The sequence below is a fragment of the Herpailurus yagouaroundi genome, unplaced genomic scaffold, assembly GCF_014898765.1.
Source record: "Herpailurus yagouaroundi ecotype Mexico unplaced genomic scaffold, PumYag 190, whole genome shotgun sequence".
Classification (NCBI taxonomy): Eukaryota; Metazoa; Chordata; class Mammalia; order Carnivora; family Felidae; genus Herpailurus; species Herpailurus yagouaroundi.
Window position 1 is genome coordinate 37,871,140 of NW_024412421.1, and position 22,089 is coordinate 37,893,228.

A 22,089-nucleotide genomic window follows, 5' to 3' on the forward strand; every position below is an offset into this window, starting at 1 on the left:
GCCTGGCGGGGACACACCTGCGTCCCCTAGGCCTCGGTGAGCAGGCCGGGGGTCAGCGGGGTGCCGCTGCCTGCGGGATTTCTGTCCAGAACTTCGTCCCTGCTTCTGGAGCCCAGTCTCAGCAGGACACAGCCAGGAGACGAGTGGCCTTGGAAACGGGATTCTAGAAGGTAGGAGAGCTGTGGTCAGCCCCGTCATTTGGAGACAGCAAACAGGCTCGCCTGACGTGTCTTTGAGTCAAGAGCCCCTCTGTATTGTTCTTAGGACGAGGTCCAGACCCACTGAGGCTGGCTAGGCTCCTGAGGCCCCTCCAGCCTACGCCTTCCTACATCTCCTCTGTGCCGCAAATGTTCCGACCTCGCTACCTGCCCTTCAGGCTTCAATCGACTGGCTCCTTCCTCCAGGAAGTCTTCCTGTCCTGGGATTCTGCCTGGCGGAGAGCAGGGTCCCTGCCCTGCCCACTGCTGTCTCTCCACCAGGCGGAAAGGGCTTGTTGAATTAATGAAGGCGTGAATGAAAGGCAAAGCGGCCCTCAGAATGTTCTGCCCTCGTGAGGCAGAACCAGACCTTCCTGCAACAGTAACTCACAAAATAGAGTCAAAATATGCTCAGGACGTATTCTTTGCCTCTAATGTAGTCTGATTCTTTTGTCTTCCCTTTGGAAGCAAGGACATATAACAGCCCACGGTCACCTGGCTTGAGGCTGAGGACCTGGGATGGGTGGGCTCTGAGCCCCCCCCCCCCCCCCCCCGCCAGGGACCCTGCCTGGCTGGTCACTGGGGCCTGCTCCTCCCACCTTGGCCCGGGCCGCCTCCCTCCTGAAGACCTAACACAGTCAGCAGTGACCCCTAAGGACAGCATGCCTTCCAGTCCCTTCGTGTCCCCTTGAAATTACTGTCTCAGCCAGTTCTACATCACGTGAAATCATGGTTTAACGATTACTTATTTAATAAGGAGTCTAACACTTTTGCTTTTCTCACCCAGTCTCCTCTTTCCTTGGACATCTCTGTCACAAATCCTGGGAGGGGACAGCGTTGAACTCCCTGCGCATGAAGGGGAGAGGAGCTCAGGGGCCTCCCTGAACATCTTAGGGAGAGAGGGACAGGCACAGTAGGAGCCAGGGTCCGGGGCTCAGGGCCGTGTGTGGGGACAGGTGGGTGTGAGCCAGGCCAGCGGGCGGGGCGAAACTGCCTGGTGCCCGGGGAGCTTGGAAGTGGCAACATTCATATACGGTAGAGCTGTTTTCAGGGGGCGGAGGCTGACGTGAAGCGTGGAGCCTCCCCTGGGACTCAGAATTGTCCCTGACCTGCGTCCCGCCCCAAGGGGGTAGCCGGTGCTTTGGTGTCATGGGCAGGAGGGAACGTTGGGTGCTCCTGACATGAGGGTGTCTCCCAGACATGCCCCTGGGAGCACAGAGCCTCGGTCTCCTGTCTGTAGAAGGGCAGACTCACCGAAGGTCCTGATGGGTCCACATGACACATCCAAGTGTGGCACCCGCCAGGAACAGGGGCACAGGGATGGTTCCGGGAAGCCACAGAGAGTGGCCTCCGTGTAACCAGGGGCTCCCGGGCACCCGGGGGACAGGGCAGGCAGGGGCGGTCCGGGCCCTCTTCTCCTCTCATGCTGTCCTGAGCGGTAACTCAAGGCTGCACTGCTCTGGAACCCTGTGTTCTGGGCACGTGTCCACCATGGCCCAGTTTCCAGAGCTGGGAAAGGGGGTTACCAGCACCTGAGCGGCAGTCCTGGGCCCCCGGGGTCTGCAGGGTGCTGACCCCCCCCGGTCACCTCCTGGGCCACACCCGCAGGAGCCCACCCGGCCGACAGAGGACAGCATCGGAAGGTGGCGGGGGGGGGGGTGGTCAGGGACACCTGGGGCTTGTGCCTGAGGGGTGAGGGTGTGAGGGGGACGGAGCCTGAGCCCCTGGCCAGGACCCAGAGTGTCCGCCAGCCTCGGTGGTCAACCTTAGGGCTTTCGGCCCATTTCACAAACGGGACCCAGAGGTCCCCACACGTAGGGCTCAAGAGTGCCTGAGCACTTCACACGCGTCTTCCTCAAATCTACAGTGTCCCCGTGCCGGGCACGGTTTTCCCCACTTTATCGTCCAGGGGCCGAGGCCAGCAGGCCGCCCGCTACGGCCGGGCTCAGTGACCATGCTGGGAGGCGGAGCTATCCAGGGGATGACCAGGGCTGCCCTGTCACTGTGCTGGAACAAGGGGCTATGGATGTGGGGCCACGCCCAGGACCGTCGGCCTCTCAGGACAGGGATCTGCTGGCCGAACAGCTGCTGAGGCAGCCTTACCCCTGCGGGAGGCGCCCTCAGCTAGGGCCTCCAGCACCATGGCGGTCTCAGAATCGAGGGCTGGCCTCAGAATCGAGGACCCAGCAACCCTGGACCCGGCCCGGCACGCAGCCTTGAAAGTTACCCACAGGTGTCTCCTACCCTCAGACACGCCAAGCCCGGCAGCCACCTGAAGACACCTGAACGCCCTTTATGGGGAACTCCGTCCGGCACCTGGTGGCGTGGCCACAGGCGGCTCAGAGCCCACACGGGGACAGCTGGTATTTACAGGCTTGAACAGCGTTTGCGATCTGCTGACCCCGCTCCACTGTCCTCGGTAACTGTCCTCCTATACTCTCTTTCCAGAAGCTGAGGACACGGCGGAGAGGGTGAACAAAACCGGGTGGGCTGGAGCCTCCGGGAGGCCCAGAGGACACCCAGCCCTCCTCCACCTTCCCCGGAGGAGAGCCGTGCTCCGCCCCCCGCTCCGGACCACTTACCGGCGGGCCCTCCCAGCTCTGCCCTCAGCTTGGATCCCTATCTCTGTCAGAGCCCCCTCCTCGGTCCAGATCCCCACCCCCCCCTCCCGCCCAGACCCCAGGCCTCATCACTGAGACGCGTTTCTCTAAGTCTGGTATGAACCCTCCACACGGTGCCTGCCTAAGGGGCTGCTCCCGTTCAGAGACGGGTGACTGTGGCACAGGAGGGTCCCACAGCCAGGGCAGAAGGCGGGCCGGAGCAAGGGAGCAGGGGGCTGTGCCCGCTACTGTGTCCCTGCCTCGGGCTGCTGGGACCCAGCGTGGGCCCAGCTGCGTGGCCCCTGCCCTGTGGGGTCGGGACAACTTGCTGCCCGCCAGAGGGAGTCCTCCAGCGTGTGTCCCCCAGCCCAGCCTCAGAGTTCTGAATCCACTTGGTGAAGGCATCCCCCAGCTAGCCCAGGCCCTACACAGATCTTCCCGATTTCGAAAGTCCCCAAGCTCTGCCAGAGGACGTTCTGATTCGTGATTGTTTTTGATCCTCTGATAGCTGGGAATGTGGGGGAGATCACCCTCCCCCTGCGACACGCACGGATACCAGGGCCCCCAGCCTCTGGGCAGGCGAGGGCCAACCCTCTTCCTGTACTGGGCACAGAAGGTCCCTCTCGACCCTGGGGAATGAGGACACTGGGCAGAGGCTAGGGGGCAGGGACAAAGTATCCGGGTGGGAATCCCCAGTCGGGGTGAGCTCGGTGGGAGGGTTCTGGGTGCCCTCCGAGCCTCCAGCCCCCAGCACCCTCCCGACGGTCCTCCCACCTGACGTCGACACCCTGCCTGACAGCACCCCCACATCACTGTCTGGGGGACCCTGCTTCCTCATCACTCAATGCAGCGCTGCCTGCCTGGGCCCAGGGGTGGGGGTGGGTGGCCAAACGCGCACGCCTGACTGAGGCCTCATGTAGAAACTACAACCAGCTGACATGTGTAAGACATTAAGCCCCTGGGTCCTGCTCTCGTGGAGTGGTGCATTGCGGAGGCCCCCGGGGGAATTTGTTTTTAAAGAGGTGGCTTTTTATGTGAGAGGGAAGCTGGGTGGAGAGCTCGAGGGAGGGAGGGAGGAACTTAAGTAAAACAGAAACAACCCCCAGCCCTCATGAGCTGGAAGCGGCAAGCAAGCAGCAGAGACAGACGCGCCGTCCTGTCCACGGTGAGTCCCAGGAGCCTGGGAACTGGGCTGGGGCCAGGGTTCTAAGGGGTCCAGGAGACTTGTCTCCTTCCACGGCCGGAGAGCCACCTGGTTGGGGTGCGTTCCCTAGTGGGTGCCTGCCGTATGCCCAGTGAGGCCTCTGAGCCCGACCTGGGGAGAGACAGACAAGTTCAGCCACACCTGAGACATGAGCACACTGGGAGTGGGGGACGGGAAGGGCCCACGGGGGGGGGGGCGGGGGTTCCTGGGAAAGAAGAGGGGAAGAGGAACAGGGGACCCGGTGCCAGCAGATGGACAAGAACGTCACTTTTGAGGTGCGAGAGGTGGTGAGACAAGGCCAGAGCCCCCTTCCCAGCTGAGGCTAAGGGGCCAGGACCTCGTAGGAGCGTCTTGGGGGAAGCCCCTGAGGGAGGGACCCAATTCTGTGTGGACGGTGAGTCGCGAGGCCCAGAACAGTGGGGGCAGCCCGCAGGGTCTTGTGGTCTCCCCGGGGGAGTAGGGGACGAGACAGGACCAGGAGGGCTGTGGCAAAGCCACCAGCCCGAAGACAACTCCCAAGGGCGGACAGACACAGGTGTCGTCTGTGAGGAGACTGGGGAGTGAGGCTTTGGGGGGCACAGAGGTCAGTGTGGTGGCCTCGTAGCTGGGCCTGGGAGGCTGAGGGGCTTGAGGACGCCCCGATCCAGGGTAGCCTGGGACAATGGCTGGAGCTGCCCTTGTACCCCAAGCTCTCCCCGGGGACGTGTCACCTGCTCCATCCTCCCTCCGAGCTGATTGGGGGCCACTGCATACCGGGCTCCAAGGGTGGCCACGGGCTGAGGGCAGTGCCGCGTGCGCTGAGGCGAGCGTGGGGGCCAGGTGGCGCACACCGACTCAAAGACCGGCCTGCGCTGAGCATGCGGGTGCATCATCACCGACACGTGCCGACGTCTGGGTGTGAGTGGGCTTCTGTCCAGTGCTTGCGTGCACACGCCCGGGTAGCCGAGTGTCTGCCGACCACGTGAGTGCGCTACAGGTCCGCAGGTGCGGCCGTAGGATGAGTCCAAGCATTCTCGCCCCTGCGGTTCGTGCGCGAGTGTGTGGGTCACGTGTCCATTTGTGCGGACACGGTGACGTCTCGATGTGGATGGGGTCTGCGCGAGTTTGCTACGAGTGCTGTGTGTGGGCGATCGGACACGGTGTTTGCATGCGCGTGAGGGGTGTGTGTCTCTAGCTGTGCGTGTGTACGTGGGATGTGTCGGGCTGTTTTTTCCCTTGTGCGTGTGTGGGTGTGAATGCACGCGCACACGGCGGGTGCGTGGCAGGCTGCGTTCCGTGTGTCGGTGCGTGCGTTCCTCTGCTTGCTCACGCGCCACGGGATGTGTGTCCATGCAGGATGGTGGGTCACGGGTCTTGGGACCTCCGTGCTGCTGCGAGCTACCTCCCTTGGAAGGTTGGAGGCGTGAGCGCGGGAGAAACTTTGGTGGGGGGCTCTCTTGGGCCCCACATCATGATGCTGTTTTGCTGGAAGAGTCTTTGGTGAGCTTCAGCTGATAATTCATTCCCCGGTGCTTCTGAGGGGACCTGATGCCTCTAGCGCTCGTGGCCCCCTGGGTGTCTGGGCAGGCGGCTTGCAAGGAGGTTCTGCCAACCCGCTGGGCCCTGACGGTGACCGGGAAGGCTGTAGCACCACCAGTGTGACCGCCCTGCGGCTCAGGCTGGGACTCAACAGCACTGTTCCCTTGCCACGTGTTTATTTTCACTGCATTCTTTCTTTTCTTTTTCTTCTTTTTTAAATTTAATTAATTAATTAATTTACATCCAAGTTAGCATCTAGTGCAACAGTGATTTCAGGAGTAGATTCCTTAGTGCCCTTACCCGTTTAGCCCCTCCCCCCTCCCACACCCCCTCCAGTAACCCTATGCTTGTTCTCCATATTTATGAGTCTCTTCTGTTTTGTTCCCCTCCCTGTTTTTATTTTATTTTCGTTTCCCTTCCCTTATGTTCGTCTGTTCTGTGTCTTAAAGTTCTCGTATGAGTGAAGTCCTAGGATATCTCTCTTTCTCTGACTGACTAATTTCACTTGGCATAATACCCTCCAGTTCCATCCACATAGTTGCAGATGGCAAGATTTCATTCTTTTTGATTGCCAAGTAATACTCCATTTATATCTATACCACATCTTCTTTATCCATTCATCCATCGTTGGACATTTGGGCTCTTTCCATACTTTGGCTATTGTCGATAGTCCTGCTATAAACATTGGGGTGCACATGCCCCTTCGAAACAGCATACCTGTATCCCTTGGATAGATTCCTAGTAGTGTGATTGCTGGGTCCTAGGGTAGTTCTATTTTTAGTTTTTTGAGGAACCTCCAGACTGTTTTCCAGAGCGGCTGCACCAGCGTGCGTTCCCACCAACAATGCAAAAGAGTTCCTCTTTCTCCACATCCTTGCCAACATCTATTATTGCCTGAGTTGTTAATGTGAGCCATTCTGACAGGTGTCAGGTGGTAGCTCATTGTGGTTTTGATTTGCATTTCCCTGATGATGAGTGATGTTGAGCATTTTTTCATGTGTCGGTTGGCCATCTGGATGTCTTCCTTGGGGAAGTGTCTATTCATGTCTTTTGCCCATTTCTTCACTGGATTATTGTTTCACTGGAGTATTGTTTTTTGAGTGTTGAGTTTGATAAGTTCTCTATAGATTTTGGATACTAAACCTTTATCTGATATGTCGTTTGCAAATATCTTCTCCCATTCCGTCAGTTGCCTTTCAGTTTTGCTGATTGTTTCCTTCGCTGTGCAGAAGCTTTTTATTTTGATGAGGGCCCAGCAGTTCATTTTTGCTTTTGTTTCCCTTGCCTCCAGAGACGTGTTGAGTAAGAAGTTGCTGCGGCTGAGGTCAGAGAGGTTTTTGCCTGTTTTCTCCTCGAGGATTTTGATGGCTTCCTGTCTTACATTGAGGTCTTTCGTCCATTTTGAGTTTATTTTTGTGTCTGGTGTAAGAAAGTGGTCCAGGTTCATTCTTCTGCCTGTCGCCGTCCAGTTTTCCCAGCACCACTTGCTGAAGAGACTGTCTTTATTCCATTGGTTGTTCTTTCCTGCTTCATCGAAGATCAGTTGGCCATACGTTTGTGGGTCCATTTCTGGGTTCTCTGTTCTGCTCCGTTGATCTGAGTGTCTCTGCTTGTGCCAGTACCGTACTGTCTTGCTGATTACAGCTTTGTAATACAGCTCGAAGCCCGGGATTGTGACGCCTCCTGCTTTGGTTTTCTTTTTCAAGGTCGCTTTGGCTATTCGGGGTCTTTTCTGGTTCCATACACATTTTAGGATTGTCTGTTCCAGCTCTGGGAAGAGTGCTGGTGTTATTTTGATAGGCATTGCGTTGAATGTGTCAATTGCTTTGGGTATCACTGCGTTCTTTCTGTTTATGGCAAGTGGTGCTGACTTCCCAACTAATAACACGTTGCCCTTAAATAAGAAATGGAACGATTCAAAGCAAACTACTGAGGCAGGGCTTGAGGCAAGGATTGGGAGGAGTCTGCTTCTTTGGGAAGTGGCCCCGTGGCCCTTTCCGTGGCCAGGAGGGGAGGAGCATCTGAGAGGGGGCGTCAGGGCGGCCTCCCCGGGGACCAGCTGGCAAGAGCCCTGTCCTTGGCTTCCACCCCACTGGTTGAGGACCAGCCACACCAGCCCCACGTCGTCTGGGTGAGACCAAGATGTGAATGGGCACAAGAGGCTTCCCTCTACTACGGGGAAGCAGTCCTGGGGCACAGATAACATGGCCGTCGTGAAGGGGAAACAGGAAGGCAGGCTGCTTCACAAGGGCCCGTGAGGTTGGGACTGTGCGCCCTCACTCCACAGACAAGAAAACCAAAGTCGCTGGTCACGGGGAAATGGCCCGCGTGTCAGTTCTCTGCTGCTGCGTAACAAATTATCCCAAAACTTGGCAGCAAGTGCACAGGGCTCATGTCCGCACCACCGTTTCCTGCGGGCTGGGGCTTCATCAGGTCAGGGGGGCCAGACGCCAGCCGGGAGGTGCTGCTCGGATGACCAGAAGGCTGGTGCCTGGCCGTCGGCTGACACCGCGCTGGCCCTGTTGACAAGAGCAGCCAGGCCAGGTTTCCGGAGGACTGTCCCGGGAGACAGAGCCAGGAAGGAGCACAGAAGTCACACCTCCCACCTTCTAGCGGCTGGTAGGTCAAGCCAGCCACCTCTCCACAGACGGGCCAGCGTCGCACGGTGAGGAGAGCCTGTGGGCCACGAGGCAATGGTGCAGCCGTCTCTGGAAAATGCAGTCTGCCACGGCCAGGGGTTCGAACCCAGGACTGTCTGTTTCTGAAGTGTGTGCTGTTCACAAAGCCCTGACCTCCCTCCTCACAGTGAACCTTAAAAACGAATGGCCTGGGCCAGGCCAGCCCTTGGTTCTGCCTGAACCACTAAAACATGACGATGAGAAAGACGGCCGCAGGCGCCTGCCTGGCTCAGTCGGTCGGGCTTCCGACTCTGGCTGGAGACCCTGATTCGTGGTCTCGCAGTTCATGAGTTTGAACCCCGCTTCAGATCCTCTGCCCCCCTCTTTCTCTGCCCCTCCCCACTCGTTCTCACTCACTCTCTCTCTCTCTCAAAAACAAAACAGATGTAAAAATAAAAGAAATAAAAGTTACAAAAAGATGGGTGCCACGTGCAGCAACCAGGCCAAGTGGAGGCGACTGGAATGAAAAGCAAACACTGAGGAGGCTTTGTGGTACCACGCCAGCGTCCTCCAGGCCACAGTGGGAGGCTGAGACGCACGTCCCCTGTTCCGGCGCATTCGGGTTGAGAACAGAACTTGCGACATCAGAGAATGGAAAGCATCCATCAGCACTCAGATTTCAACACATTTCCGGGATTGAAAACAGGCTGGAAGAGGCCATCTATGAAGCAGAGAAGGGAGACCCGTCGGGAATATTTGTGGAGGGGGCTGCAGGGGCGGGAGGGGGACAGCCCACCCAGGAGAAACCAGAAGGGAACTCGGCTCTGACGCTGCAGGGGTGGACGTGATAAGGGAGCTGTTCACATGGATGCACGGATCCTACAGCCAGGTGGAAAACACCAGAACACCAGGAGGGCCTCCCTTAACATTTTTGTCTGTCTGGAAATCGGAGCTGCATTACAAGTGCCCGAGTCGAGTTCTGGCGTTAAGGGGTCCCCTGTGTGATGTGACCCTCCCTCATGCTCATTTCATGCCAAATCTGAAGCCAGGAGGCTGTCTGGGTACACACAGCACACCCAGCTTTGCTGTCACTGCCTTCTTCAATGTGAAGTGACGAAAATGGCCAGTGGTTAAGGGAAGTGTGCAAACGCAACACGAGGTCCAGATAAAGTACGGGAAAAAACGAGTTCAGAAGAAACAAGCGATCGTCTGGTACACAGATGAAAACAGAACCCCCGATATCAGACATTATTTCCGTAACAAAAACAGAGTGCCAAGGGGAAAACATCAACCACAGACCAGTCTTGGGAGATTAAATCTATGATCCCTGAAAGAAAACATTGCAAGTGCTGAAAGTCAAAATTGAGGAAATCTATTAGCACACAGAGTAAAAGCACAAGAAAACCTAAAACGAGACACAAAGGATGAACACAGGAGATCCGGCATCTGGTGGAGAGCAGGGCCAGGAGAGAGTAAACCTGAGGGTTGAGCTAGTTGAATGAAAAATAGAGCCTCAAATTAAGGCACACCATGGAAAAATTGCAGAACCCCAGGACGAAGACGTGACTCGCGAAGATTGTGGAGAAAAAGCAACATGTCCTCTCCCCAGAAAGACCCGGGGCTCAGACCAACACTGGTTGCCCCATCAACAACACAGTGCGGACACCCTCAAGCTCCAAGGGAAAATGGTTTACAGCTCAGTGGTACATGTCCAACAAAACTGCTGACCATGTGCAAAACCCCGGGGACTCTAATCTGGACTTCCCACACACCCACTACTAAGGAATGATTTGAGGACCAGCTCTAATAAAGTAAGAACATAAACCCAAAAGGAGGCAGACTCGTAGTGTAGAAATTAAGTGGAAACCATCAATCCAAAGCTAGGGGCTGTAGGTATGAGGCACAGAGCTTAGAAGATAGAGAATATGATTAACAGCGCCCAGTGGAATGAAGAAAAATAAAAAATGAAAGCAACCAGAAACTCCAGGTGAACAATAAAACCATATGGAACAAGCAAGCTGAATTGGGAGCTGAGAACGCCTTGATCCGCCGGGTGCGCTGGGAGCTCTACATGTTAGCGCTTCCAACAGGACTGGAATGACTTCTGTTTCACAGAGATACTGAGGCTGAGGGCTCTGAGCAGCTCGCACAAGGCTTGCTGCCTTGTCCCCCACAGCATGTGAGTCAAAGGAATGATGCACACCCGAACCCGGGCCCCTAGAAGGTTTGCCCTCAGGCTCAGTGCCACTCGTGCTCAGTGTGACGCTGTGAACTCTTAGGACAAGGCTGCACGGGTCCTCCCACCTGGTGCATCCCGGTGGCCTTGAGTCCTCTCCTCTGGGCAGCACCTAAGTGCGGTCACACCCACAGCTCAGCTCCTGGAAAGCTGTCCTCTGTCCTGAGCCAATAGAGTGTGAATGTCCCCTGAGACTAGAGGTAGGTCGGACTGTGTTGGAGCTGGGGGCAAACGGAAAAGTCAGAATTCGGGCCCTGCCTGCACTTAAAAGTTTATATTTTGTCCAGCATGGATTTTTTTTTTGCACAAATTTTTATTTTTAGAAATATTGCATGAAAATACTAATGACCTCGATGGCTCAAGTTTTTGTGCCCCCCCCCCACTTTGAAATTTGCATGTGAAGCTAATGCCTGGCTCTCCTCACACTCCACCAGCCCTGTGCTACCTGGGTACCTGGGAGAACCAGGGACCAACGGGAGAGAACCAAACTTGTGAGGGGACAGAGGAAGTCAAGGTGTGACGAGCAAAACTGGGAAAAGAGGAACAGCCACGTAGCCCACCTTTCAGGGGTGATGGGGTACACCTCCCACCGCGGGGTGGGATGAGGGTGTGTTAAGACCTTTTCTGTTGGACTTTTAAACTAATAAAGTATTACAAAGCGTTGACCAGAGAATTTAATAATAATAATAATAATAATAATAATAATAATAAAAAATAACGTAAACGAATCCTGAACTTGAAGATGGAGAGAAGGTCAAAATCCAGGGTCAGGCAGGTTTCGAAGGACAGACACATGGAGCTGTGTGGCAACGGATGAAGGGTTAGAGAAGAACTCACAGCCGCGGGACTGTGTGTGTACAAAGGAATCTGACCTGCCGTGGCTGCCGTGGCTGCCGTGCTGGAAAGTGGCCGTGAGAAGCCCCTGCGTGAATTCACTGGAATGCAAGTGTTCCTGGGGCATGGCCCAAGAAAGTACTGTAGACGAGCCAGGGATAAGTTAGAATAAATATCTCAAGACAGGAGCAAATACAGGGCACAGGAAACTGGATCCAGGGCAAGGTGTAGTTACATAGTTACATTTAAATCAAGGGCTCAGCCCACGGCTGGCTGTAACCTCCTGGGAAGGACTTCTCTGTTGAAGGAGAAATACTGATTTAAATACAACTGTTACACGTATCACTGCTAGCAAAGTAGTGAGACTCCCGGAGACAGGGAATTGAAATACCCTGAACATTTTGGCTAAAGCAAGAAACCGGGGAGGAGCTTCGAGATGGGACAAGAAACAGTGGGCCCAGCACCACCACCATCATTATTCTGGCTTGAATGATCACGTGTAAAGACAGCGTGTTCAGACGAGGCTGAGAAATCAAATACAGTTACACGTTCTGAGGACCCAACTCCGAAACAAAACAGATAAGAAAAAAAAAAAGTTCATAAACAGAAAAATCGGGGGCAGGCAAAAAATAAGAGCAGGGAGCGGGTTCCGGGAGAGATCCCGGGAAAAGGGACCCCGTGGAGAGGGCGGCCCGCCGGTGTAAGCAGACCAGAGCCCCGCCCACGGAAGCGTCCAGGCCCCGAGGAGACAGGTCGGGAGGCTGGAGGTGAGTGGACACAAGTGGCTGTGCAGAAGACGGCCAAGGGCAAGCAGGTGTGTGCCAGCCACCTCCCCGGAGACTCCTGGTTCCAGCTGGCCCCGGGGCTTCGTCACCCTCCCCAGCGCCTCCCCGCGGTCTGCTTAGAGCCTGTGGCCGGAGTGGGGGGTGGGTGAGGGTCACCCTGGTGGGACGGGGATCCTGGCGGAGAAAGTCTCGCATGGGGTCCGGGGCCAGTGGCACAGAGGATGTCCCAGTGTCCCTGCTCCTCCTCTCAAGGGGTGCGGAGGAGCTGGAGCAGACCAGGGCTGCTACCCTCAGCACCGTGCGCCCCGCCGCCTTTCGTGCTGCCCTTTCGACAGAATACACAGGCTAGGCCCAGGCACGGACACTCAGCTAATGGGCAGAGCCGGGGCTGGGACGTGACCTCCCTCCTCAGGCTGGTGGAAGGATCCATCCTTGGGGGAGGGGGGGCACGGGGGGGGGGGGAGCTCCACAGGGCTGGTCTGCATGAGGCTCCAGCACCGTCCAGGTGCAGAGGCATCAGGGAGCCTGCTGAGGGGATGGGGTCCAAGGACCCCCACCCCCAGGCTTACCCACCTGCCCTCCTGAGCCTCCCTGCCTCACCCACACCTCTCAGCAACCTTCCTGGCCTGGCTCTCTCCCAGCCCGGGTGCCCACTGGAACCCTGGACGCTGGCCCAGCCCTGGGACCAGGATCCATGGGTTCCAGCAAAGACATCAGGAGCCTTGAGTGCCCAGGAAGCCTGGAGAGCCACCTCCATGCTAAGGAAACGCTGACCCTCCAGATTTCTGACCCGCTGAGTCCAGCCTGCTGGGCCAGAAGCCTGCAGCCCGAGCGTGGGTGGCTGGACGGCCAGACGGTGGCAGGGCCAGGAGCCAGGGCCCGACCCCCAGCAGTGGGTGGTATGATGGGAGCATCCTGGGGCGCTGCATTCCGTCTTCCATGATGATGTAAGACTGTTTTTACAGGCAAACATTACAAGAGGCAAATCTGAACGATGTTTCAGTTCTTGTTTGCAGATCTTAGGCCGCCAGGTCCTGAGTCTGCAGAGGGAATAAGACAGTACCACTAATGCAGGCTGAGACCTTACCCAGGGTCGCCCCTCCCAGGCCTGCCCTTTCACCCTGGCTCTGCTCCCCTGGGGTCAGCAGCCTCCTACTATGCCTGTGCCTGGCCCAGACAGCAACGCCCGGCCCACAGGGTCCAGGACCTCCCATCCTCCACCCCCCTCCCGAGGGAGTGCTGGTTACTGATTGAACACTGGAATGAATCTTAAATGGGACATCTCCCGGCAATAATCACCAGGACCAAAGGCCTCTGTTCTCTCTTCTGGCTCACAGACCAGCTCCTTCTAGCCTCAGCTGGACCCCACACACAAGCCGGCCAGGTGAGGCCAGACGTGCCAGAGCAGTGCTTGAAGCCCCTGGACGCTGTGTCATGTGGACCAGCTGGTGGCTCTGGGCCCTGGTGGCCGTCTGCACTGGAGACCGGTTCCGGGATGAGGCTGAGAGAATCATGCAGGGCACACCTGTCATTGACGGGTAAGTGGCCACTGGGGACGGGACGGGGGGTCCGGGGCCGGAGGGGCTAGGAGCTCGTGTGACCCTGACACTGACATTGCCTAATCTCTGCTGGGGCTCAGTTTCTTCAACCACAACATGGCTTTTGCCTTTGCTGGCCTCAGCTTATCCGTGGGGTCTCTTAGGGCCCCCCCTAAAGCTTCAGCAGATGATGGTCTGTAGGGAATGGAGCAGTTAAAAGGCCCCTGCGGCCCTCAGCAGCTCCTGGGGTGCCCTACGAGCTGACTCCCTGCACCCTGGGTGCCAGCTCCCAGCTCAGAGTGGGAGGAGGTTGGGGCCTGGCCCAGGGCACGCCTCAAACTAGCCATGTAGCCCAAGGAGCCATATTCCCTCCCTGGGCCTTAGTTTCCCCTGGGAGGCCCCTCCTTAACCCTCCTCCAAGACCTTTCTCATTCCTCTCCCTCTCCTGCATCCGCCTTGGGGAGACCTCCTCAGGCACAGGGTCCCCGGGTCACCTTTGTGCTGTGTTCCCAGCTTGACCTTACTTGCATGTCCGCTGACCCACCCACCCCCACAGAGGGAGACCCCTTTCTAGCCAAGACCCTGGTGACACCTTGTGGTTTTGTGTCTGATGCACAGCCAAACTGGCAGGGCCTGTCTCCTCCAATGCCCGGTGCGTCCGCCCTCCTCCCTTGCCCCCATCTCCACCTCTGCTGGGTCATCCGGTGAGCCTCTGGCTGTCCTTCGTTCCACCAGCGGAGGTCTGGTCTCAGGGCTGCAGCCAGAGGGAGTCTGGGAGACAGAAATACCAGCTCCCGTGCCCTGGCTCAAACTCCCCACCTGTCACGGCTCCCACTGAGCTCAGAGTATTGTCTAAGTCCTGCAATGGACCCCAAGACCCTGCACTGCCTTCCCCAGCCATCCCCACACTCCCGGGTGCCCCAGGCAGGCTCGTGCTGTCCCTGCCGGTCCCCATGTCCACGCTGCCTCCCTCAGCTCCTCCCGGGCTTTGCTCTGGGCTACCTCTCCTGGCCCCCGTGTGAAATGCCACCTGGGCACACACACCCCTGCCCCTCCCGCTTCCTTTCCTGTCCCATTTCCAACATACCAGCAGGGAGCGAGGACCCCGTTCCCTGGGCACTCAGTCTGAAGGGCCGTGTGGCACACACACACACACACACACACACACCCTTGGGCGCTGGAAGCGTTAGGGGAGCACCTGTTTGTGCCTGTCTGGCACCCACTAAGTGCGTGATAAATGTTGCGGTCGTGACTATCTGGCAGACGCCTCTGGGCTTTGTTGGACAAAATAGTCTGCAAGAAAAGCAGAGAAAACGGGGTGTGTCCTTATACAGGAAGCCCAGGGAGCTGTGGCAGCCCCAGAGAAGGGAGGGGCCGCCAGCCCTTCCCCATCTGCCCCTGGTTCCTCCCACGTACCTCCTTCCTGGCCCTGGGGTCCCCTCATACACACTCAAGGGGAGTGAGGCAAAGAGAGGTCTGCGGAGAGGCTGCTGCCCTGGGCTCCCACCCCAGATGGAGCCCCTGCTGTCTGGTAGAAGATGCCAACAGTATGAGCCCGAGAAGGTGCTCCTTCATTCTGAGGACCCACCGGGGTGGGGGGGGGCAGCTGGGCACAGAGAGCGGGGTGCAAGGTCAGGTGCTGGGGGTTGGGAGGACCGCAGGAGGGGTAAGTGGCTCCAAGAGCCTAGACAGCCCGGAATTCTCAGGGAGCTGGAATTTGGGAATCGGGATTGTCCCAAGAGCCAGACAGTGAAGAGCAGGTGACAGGACCCAAACCGACACTGTGATATTAGCTCCTCTTGCAGGTAAGAGACTCAGGTAAGTGGTTTCAACAAGAGAAAGAGCCCCAGGGAGTCCTGGCTGTTCCACAGTGTGACGCAGCAGCCATCATTCCCAGCTCATGCTTCAAAGTGGCCGCTGCAGCCCCAGCCTTTACGTCTGCATGCCAGCCAGCATGAAGGAGGAAGGGACATAGAAAGGGCAAAGGGTGAGCGAGTCAAGGAGAGCTTTTGGGAGCTGTCAAAGGGCAGAACTTAGTCACATGGCCACACCCAGCAGTAAAGGGACACGAAGTCGCTTTATTTCCAATGGCCAGGTTTCCTGCTAAAAACAGGCGGTTCTGTTACCAAGAAAAAGACGGAGAGTGGGTAGCGGGCCTCCAGCAGTCGCTCCTACAATAGCTGGCTGTCGTTCAAGTGCTTGGAATGGTCACCTCCCCCCTTGGAGTAGGAGCAGGGTCCTCTGACCACTGGGGGTGCTGCCCAGGCCACACAGATAAGGAGGGTGGATCCAGGCTCCAGAAGGGCATTGTTGGCCGCAGGGCAAATGTGACCTCTGTTCCCCACTCCGGGCTCCGGGCTCCGGCGAAGGCAGGAGGGGAGGAGGTTGGAGCAAAGTGCCCCTCCCTCCTGCTGGGTTCCTGGCTGCCGGCTGGAGGGTGGGGCAGCCGGGAGGAACGTCCCCTCCAGGGACCCTGCCCAGTGCTGCCCAGAGGCACGGACACTCTGGGCTCACCTACACGTGCCCCCGCTCGGTCAGCAAGGGCGTTCTGACCACCAGCCCACACCCGACCACGTCAAAACACAGCTGTGGCGGTGGCCCTCGAGAGAGCTGGGGGGCTTCCAGAGTCTGGAGCCAGCTTGCTTTGGAAAGGCTCACCCCAGGACGGCTGGCCGAGGAGGTCCGGGCGCTCACAGTTTAGTCTCTGAGCCAAGTACCAAAGCGTCCCCATGTTACAGGTGGAAAAACTGAGGCCAGAGAGGCAGGAGCCAGGATTGGGGATGGGAACTGGATGGGGGTTGAGGACAGAGCTGGGGGAGGGGTCTCAAAAGCAGAAGCGGCCCCTCAAACAGAGCAGTGGCCCCTGGGATGGGGCTGGGAGCGGGACTGGGGCGGGAGGGGAGGGTGGGTGAGGCACCAGGCCCCTCGCCCTCGCCCTTGCTGGTGCATCAGGGATCCCGCAGGGGCTCTCCACGGGTGTCCCGTATTCCAGGCTTGGCTGATCCAAGTGCAGATTCCACCTCGCAGGTCTGGGACTTTGCATTTCCCCGGCTCCTGCTTCTTCCATGTGTGAACTTAGGGGGTGCTGGCAGCCCAGAGGTCTCTCCCCCTCGAGGCTGCTCCTGGCTCCTGGGTCCAGGGCTGAATCTGCCCAGCCCTGTGGGTTCTTGCCTTTGCAGCCCAGACCGGCCCCTGCCATTCGCCTCCTCCTTCGAGGGGCCTCTCCCTCCATAGGGGCATAGAAGGATGGGCAGAGCGGTCACAGAGGCCCCGGTGCCCCCAGAGGATGGGGTGTGTGTTGGGGTGGGGGTGGGGGGTGCCAGACAGGCCACACCCCCCTTTCCCTTCCCCCTCCCTGCAAGGGGAGGATTTCAAGAGTCCCCCGCCCAGCTGCCCGTGTCAACCAGCACTATTCATGGAGGTGGTTTGAACCCTGCCCGTTCCCCAGGACGATTCTGGAGACAAACATCTGCCCTTGCCTCTTGGGCAGCGGAAGGCCCTTGGAGGGAACACCTCCCAGAGGCTCTCTCTGCTCACAGTCACCCGGCCTGGGTGTGGGGCACAGTGGAGCAACTCACCTGCGCGTAGGCGTGCTCGGATCACGAGCAATCCGCCAGCCCTGTGGCCGGCTCTAATTCCCAGCCTGTGAGGGAGTTCGGAGGCCCCCGGCCTGAGTGGCCACCCTGACTCGGCCCTGGCCCTTTCTCCCGCCCCCACCCCCACCCCCAGGCACAATGACCTGCCCTGGAGGCTGCTGACCATGTTCAACAACCAGCTTCAGAGCGAGAGGGCCAACCTGACGAGCCTTGCCAACACACACACCAACATCCCCAAGCTGAGGGCTGGTTTTGTTGGGGGCCAGGTATGGCTCAGCCCGGCCCCACGCTTGCTCACACTGGCGTCCACCCATCTCCCTCCCCACCGCGTCCTGGCCAGGGTGCAGGCGTGCCCGGGGCGGTGTCCCTCCTGAGCCCTTGGGGCCACAAGTCTTTGGAAGGGGACGCTGGTGGCCACCAAGGCCGTCCCAGGACTCCCGGGGCAGGAGGGAAGCGTGTGTAGCGTGGGGCCGGGGGCCAGCGGTCCTAGCCGCCCTCCCCCGCGGCCCCTAGTTCTGGTCTGCGTACACGCCCTGCGACACCCAGAACAAGGATGCCGTGAAGAGGACCCTAGAGCAGATCGACGTCATCCAGCGCATGTGCCAGACGTATCCGGACACCTTTGTGTGTGTCACCAACAGCGCAGGTGGGTCCCGGTCCGGCCCGCCTTCCTGAGCCCCTGCCGCTGCCCGCCCCAGCCCCGGGCAGGGTGGCTAGGGCCGCCCGGGTGTGCCTTACGTCGAAACTCCCCGGACGCCCAGGTGCCCGACGCCCTCAGCCAGCTCTCCTCACAGGCATCCGGCAGGCCTTCCGGGAGGGGAGGGTGGCCAGCCTTGTTGGCGTGGAGGGTGGCCACTCCATAGACAGCAGCCTGGGCGTCCTGCGGACACTCTACCGCCTGGGCATGCGGTACCTGACCCTCACCCACAGCTGCAACACGCCGTGGTAGGTGACCCCGGGGAGGCCACCAGGCCGCACGGGAGGGGGTGGGGGCGGGCCGCGGGGCAGGGCCGATCCCTAGCCCTGCTCTCCTCCGGCTCCTTCCTCCCCGTCCGAGCACCCTGGGTCCGGGTGGGCCACGACCACCACTCCATCCCTGGCACACCTGCTCTCCGCTCTCCCAGGGCTGACAACTGGCTGGTGGACACGGGAGAGGACAAGGCTGAGAGCCAAGGCCTGTCACGCTTTGGCCAGGTAAGGCGGTGGGCGGGGGGGGGGGGGGCGTCAGGCAAGGACCACAGTCACCCTCAGAGAAGTGACCCAGGACGCAGTTTCTCGCCTCTCAGGACCTGTTTCTTCACCTATAAACTGGAGCCCCAGGGCCATCCCAGGGTGGGTACCCGCTGGAGCGGCCGGGCATCTTCCAGCCATTGAAGAGTCCACGAACGCCTGGCCAGCGAGGGGACCTTTCCCAAATGTCCCGCCCGCCATGCCGGGACTCGTGGGGGTGTGTGGGGGGGCGCTGCGGTGAACCCCGGGTGTGCAGACACAGTGTGGCCAGTGCAGCCTTCCTGACCCCTGAGCCCTGTGTCGGCGCAGAGTGTGGTGAAGGAGATGAACCGCCTGGGGGTCATCATCGACCTGGCCCACGTGTCCGTGGCCACCATGAAGGCTGCCCTACGCCTGTCCACGGCTCCCGTCATCTTCAGCCACTCCTCGGCCTACAGCCTGTGCCAGCACCGGCGCAACGTGCCCGACGACGTGCTCCGGCTGGTGGTGAGGGGCTGCGGGCCGGCCCTCCCTCCCTGCCCCTCCCCGCGGTGGTCCCGGAGTGCCCCGCCTCCTCCCGTGCCCACAGCTCCACTGTTCTCCTGAGCAGAAGCAGACGGGCAGCCTGGTGATGGTTAATTTCTACAACGACTACGTTTCCTGCAGACAGGAAGCCACCCTGTCCCAAGTAGCAGGTTGGTGCGTGTGAGTGGCCACGGCAGCTGGGCGGGGGAGGGCCACTCCCGGGACCCACACCCGCCGCCTTCCTCGGTAGACCACCTGGACCACATCAAGAAGGTGGCAGGAGCTGGAGCCGTGGGCTTTGGTGGGGACTTTGATGGTGTTTCAAGGTAAGGGGCAAGGCCTACATCCTGTGGCTGACCTGGGAAGGTCACACCACGTCCCCCACCCCACCCCACCTCCGCCCCCGCCCAAACATGTCATGAGGGTCTGAAGCTCGGACGGGCCCAGCACGTCTGGGTCTGAAGGCCACTGCACTGGACCCCCCGATGCCTTGGTGTGGGGGCCACAGGGGGTCATGGGGAGGTGGACAGGCCCGAGGCCCTCACCCCTGGGACGCAGGGCCTGGTTCTCTCTGCCCTCACCTCAGGCTCCCCGTGGGGCTTGAGGATGTGTCCAAGTACCCAGACCTGGTGGCTGAGCTACTCAGGAGGCGGTGGACAGAGGCGGAGGTCAGGGGCGCCCTGGCCAACAACCTGCTCAGGGTCTTTGAGGCAGTGGAACAGGTAAGGAGAGGCCGGTGCACCAGCCCACCCTTCTCTGCCGGAAGGCAGGCAGGCGGCCCAAGCAGTGTCTGTCCCCAGGTGAGCGATCACACACAAAGTCCCGAAGAGGAGCCCATCCCGGCAGACCAGCTGCAGGCTTCCTGCAGGACGATGTACGGCTACTCAGAGGCCCCCAGCCTCCACCGGCAGCCAGGGGCCCTGCTGGCCTCCCTCACTACCGTCCTCCTCGGCCTGGGTCTTCTGTGATGCCCTGGGGCCTGGACGTCTAGGGTCCTCCTCCGGCCCCGGGGAGATGGTGGCATCAGGGCAGGGAGAATCCGGCTCCCCAGGCACGAAGCCCGGCCTCTCCTGAGCAGGCACCGGGGCTCAGCTGAGGGCAGGAAGGTGTGGACAGTTCCAGACACAGACACACAGTGGACCCTTAATAAAGGCAACAACCCTTCCGAGCTATGAGGCTGTGTGTTCTCAGCATCCCAGTCCTTGCGGGGGTGGGGAGGGGGGCTCCTGAGCACCCAGGGCAAATTTTGTCAAGATGGTCCCAGGCTAGACCCCCAGACTCAGGCGTGCCTGGGTCCTCCGGAAAGAGATTTGCATGGACATTGCTGAAGTCTAAATAAACACACGGTCTGGGCTTCAGTCCCCACCCCCCCCCCCAAGCCACCACCACCATATGAATGAACATGCACACTCATGTATACCTGCGTGCCCCACACCATTACGCACACACGTGTGACCACACCCCTGCCGCCTGGCTCAGCTGCTCTCAGAGGGGAAAGCCAGGTCTGGAGCAGGGCTGAACCACCCCCCGACTCCAGGCCGGAGCCTCTCAGAACGCTCTGTCTGGATGGCCTCAGACTCCTGAGCAGGAGCCCCAGTGCCCAAGCGCCCGGGCCCTAAGACACCCACAAACAGGTGGACGGCCCCTTGCAGCTCCCAACCTGAAGGTGGACAGCCCACAGGTGCCTGCTTGGCCCCCCCACCCCTGTGAAGGTCCCTCCCTGTCATTCCCAGGCAGATCTGTGACCAGAAGGGACATTTGTAGGTATTTGCTGATTACTTAGGATCGATTCAGTGTTAAAGGAGGAAACCGCAAGTAAGGGTCACTGTCCTGAGTTGGCCAGATTCTGCCCAAAGCCCCCACTGGGCCACAGGGGATTCGTCTGGCGGAGACTGTGGGGAGGGTCCCCTTGGTGGCCTGTGGAGGCGGCACACGAATTCTGCTAACCTGGAAGTACTTTCTCCCCAGGCTTCACTACTTGTCCTGAAATGACCCGGATCCCTCCAGAGCACCACAGCTGCGGGCGCCACACCAGAAACATATCTGGTCCCGGGGAGTGCTTTGCTGTCCAATTCCAAAAGCCCTTTCCTGAGGAGTAAATAAAACTGGGGGGGGGGAGGTGTCTTGGGGCCCTGATAACTGCCAGAGAGTCAGTAGGCAGGGGCACGCACCCTGCAGCACGGACGCCCTTCAGGACGCGAGCGGCTTCCGCCAGGGGCCGCCCATCCCCCGGCAAGGCCCACATCAGCACTTCTCAAACTCAGGGTGCAGAAGCAGCTCCAAGGACCCCGCTGCCCCGCAGATACGCGCGGGTGTGGGGGCGGGAGGTGGGGGACGCCGCTGGGCAGCCTGAGGCTGAGGGGCAGGGGCACGATTCGGTTCCAGCTGTCAGCCTTGGTCACGTCTCACACGTTCGAAACCCCCATCCACACCGGGCAGGATGGGGAGCACCCACAACAGAAGATCGTGATTCTAACAGGAGAGGGACACGACCACTCCAAGGTGGCTGTGGACGAGAACAGAAGCACCGGGGGGGGGGGGGCCTCTGGTCAGCGAGGGGTTTCTCTCAGGGGTGTGGCCAGCAATTCTGAGCACCTTGTGCAAACACAAGCAAAGATGGGAGTGTGTGCGGCAGGCTTCTGCGGTCAAAGTTCCAAATGAGGAGAGGGAGCCTGATGACAGCAAGTGGTGGTTTCTGGCGCTCGGGGGACAAACACCCACAGGTCCACGCTGACATAAACGATGGAGTAAGAAAAAGGAAATGGAGGGAAGGAACTCTTCAACGGAACGGCACCTGGGAAATCACCACGAATATTGTCACCAGGAGATTCACGGAGGCACACGGAGGTCGGGACAAAGCATGACCATGTTTGCGGGCGATGCTGTCAGTCTTACGATTTTTTCCAACAGGACATGCAACAGAGGAGGAAAATGAGACTTTCTGGGGGAGATGCCTGGCCCACACCACGTGTCCTAGGTAAGTAAGACAGTGACACCGTGCACCTGGTGTGAGGCACTGAGGACACAATACCACTTCTGTGGGGTTCCCGCCTACAGCTGTGACCTCAATGTCATCGTGTGAAAACGTCCCATCAGCCCAAGTGGCAAGCCGGTCTGCAAAACAGCTCGCCGGCAGGCCTCAGGGTCACCCAGGCGCCAGAGACAGAAGGGAGGGACGGTCCCAGGTTGGGTGGACGAAGGCAGGGCAAGCAGACAGCTGTCAGGGTGG

At 59.2% G+C, this 22,089-nt stretch overlaps 1 protein-coding gene across 7 annotated transcripts; it reads left to right on the top strand.

The window, feature by feature from the left end:
* The first annotated feature begins 6 nt into the window (after positions 1-6).
* Positions 7-20,032, top strand: DPEP1 (dipeptidase 1). Of its 7 annotated transcripts, none has more exons than XM_040443375.1 (11): positions 7-170; positions 13,330-13,530; positions 17,260-17,392; positions 17,640-17,772; positions 17,888-18,071; positions 18,251-18,320; positions 18,666-18,842; positions 18,946-19,030; positions 19,111-19,186; positions 19,447-19,582; positions 19,661-20,032. In XM_040443375.1, exons 2-11 carry the CDS (start codon positions 13,427-13,429, stop codon positions 19,826-19,828), a joined length of 1,266 nt encoding a protein of 421 aa, XP_040299309.1. In that variant the 5' UTR covers positions 7-170; positions 13,330-13,426; the 3' UTR covers positions 19,829-20,032. The 7 variants fall into 7 exon arrangements, with proteins under 7 accessions (XP_040299309.1, XP_040299307.1, XP_040299311.1 ...); XM_040443373.1 differs by lacking the exon at positions 7-170 and adding an exon at positions 3,837-3,962; XM_040443377.1 differs by lacking the exon at positions 7-170 and adding an exon at positions 3,838-3,962 and having other exon boundaries at positions 17,921-18,071.
* Positions 20,033-22,089: the final 2,057 nt, after the last annotated feature.

Bases quoted from the DNA above. Each gene is read 5' to 3' on its own strand.
- DPEP1 (XM_040443375.1), top strand. From the start codon at position 13,427: ATGTGGACCAGCTGGTGGCTCTGGGCCCTGGTGGCCGTCTGCACTGGA. The intron at 18,843-18,945 runs GTGAGGGGCTGC...TCTCCTGAGCAG, and splicing joins ACGACGTGCTCCGGCTGGTG to AAGCAGACGGGCAGCCTGGT. The intron at 19,031-19,110 runs GTTGGTGCGTGT...CTTCCTCGGTAG, and splicing joins CACCCTGTCCCAAGTAGCAG to ACCACCTGGACCACATCAAG.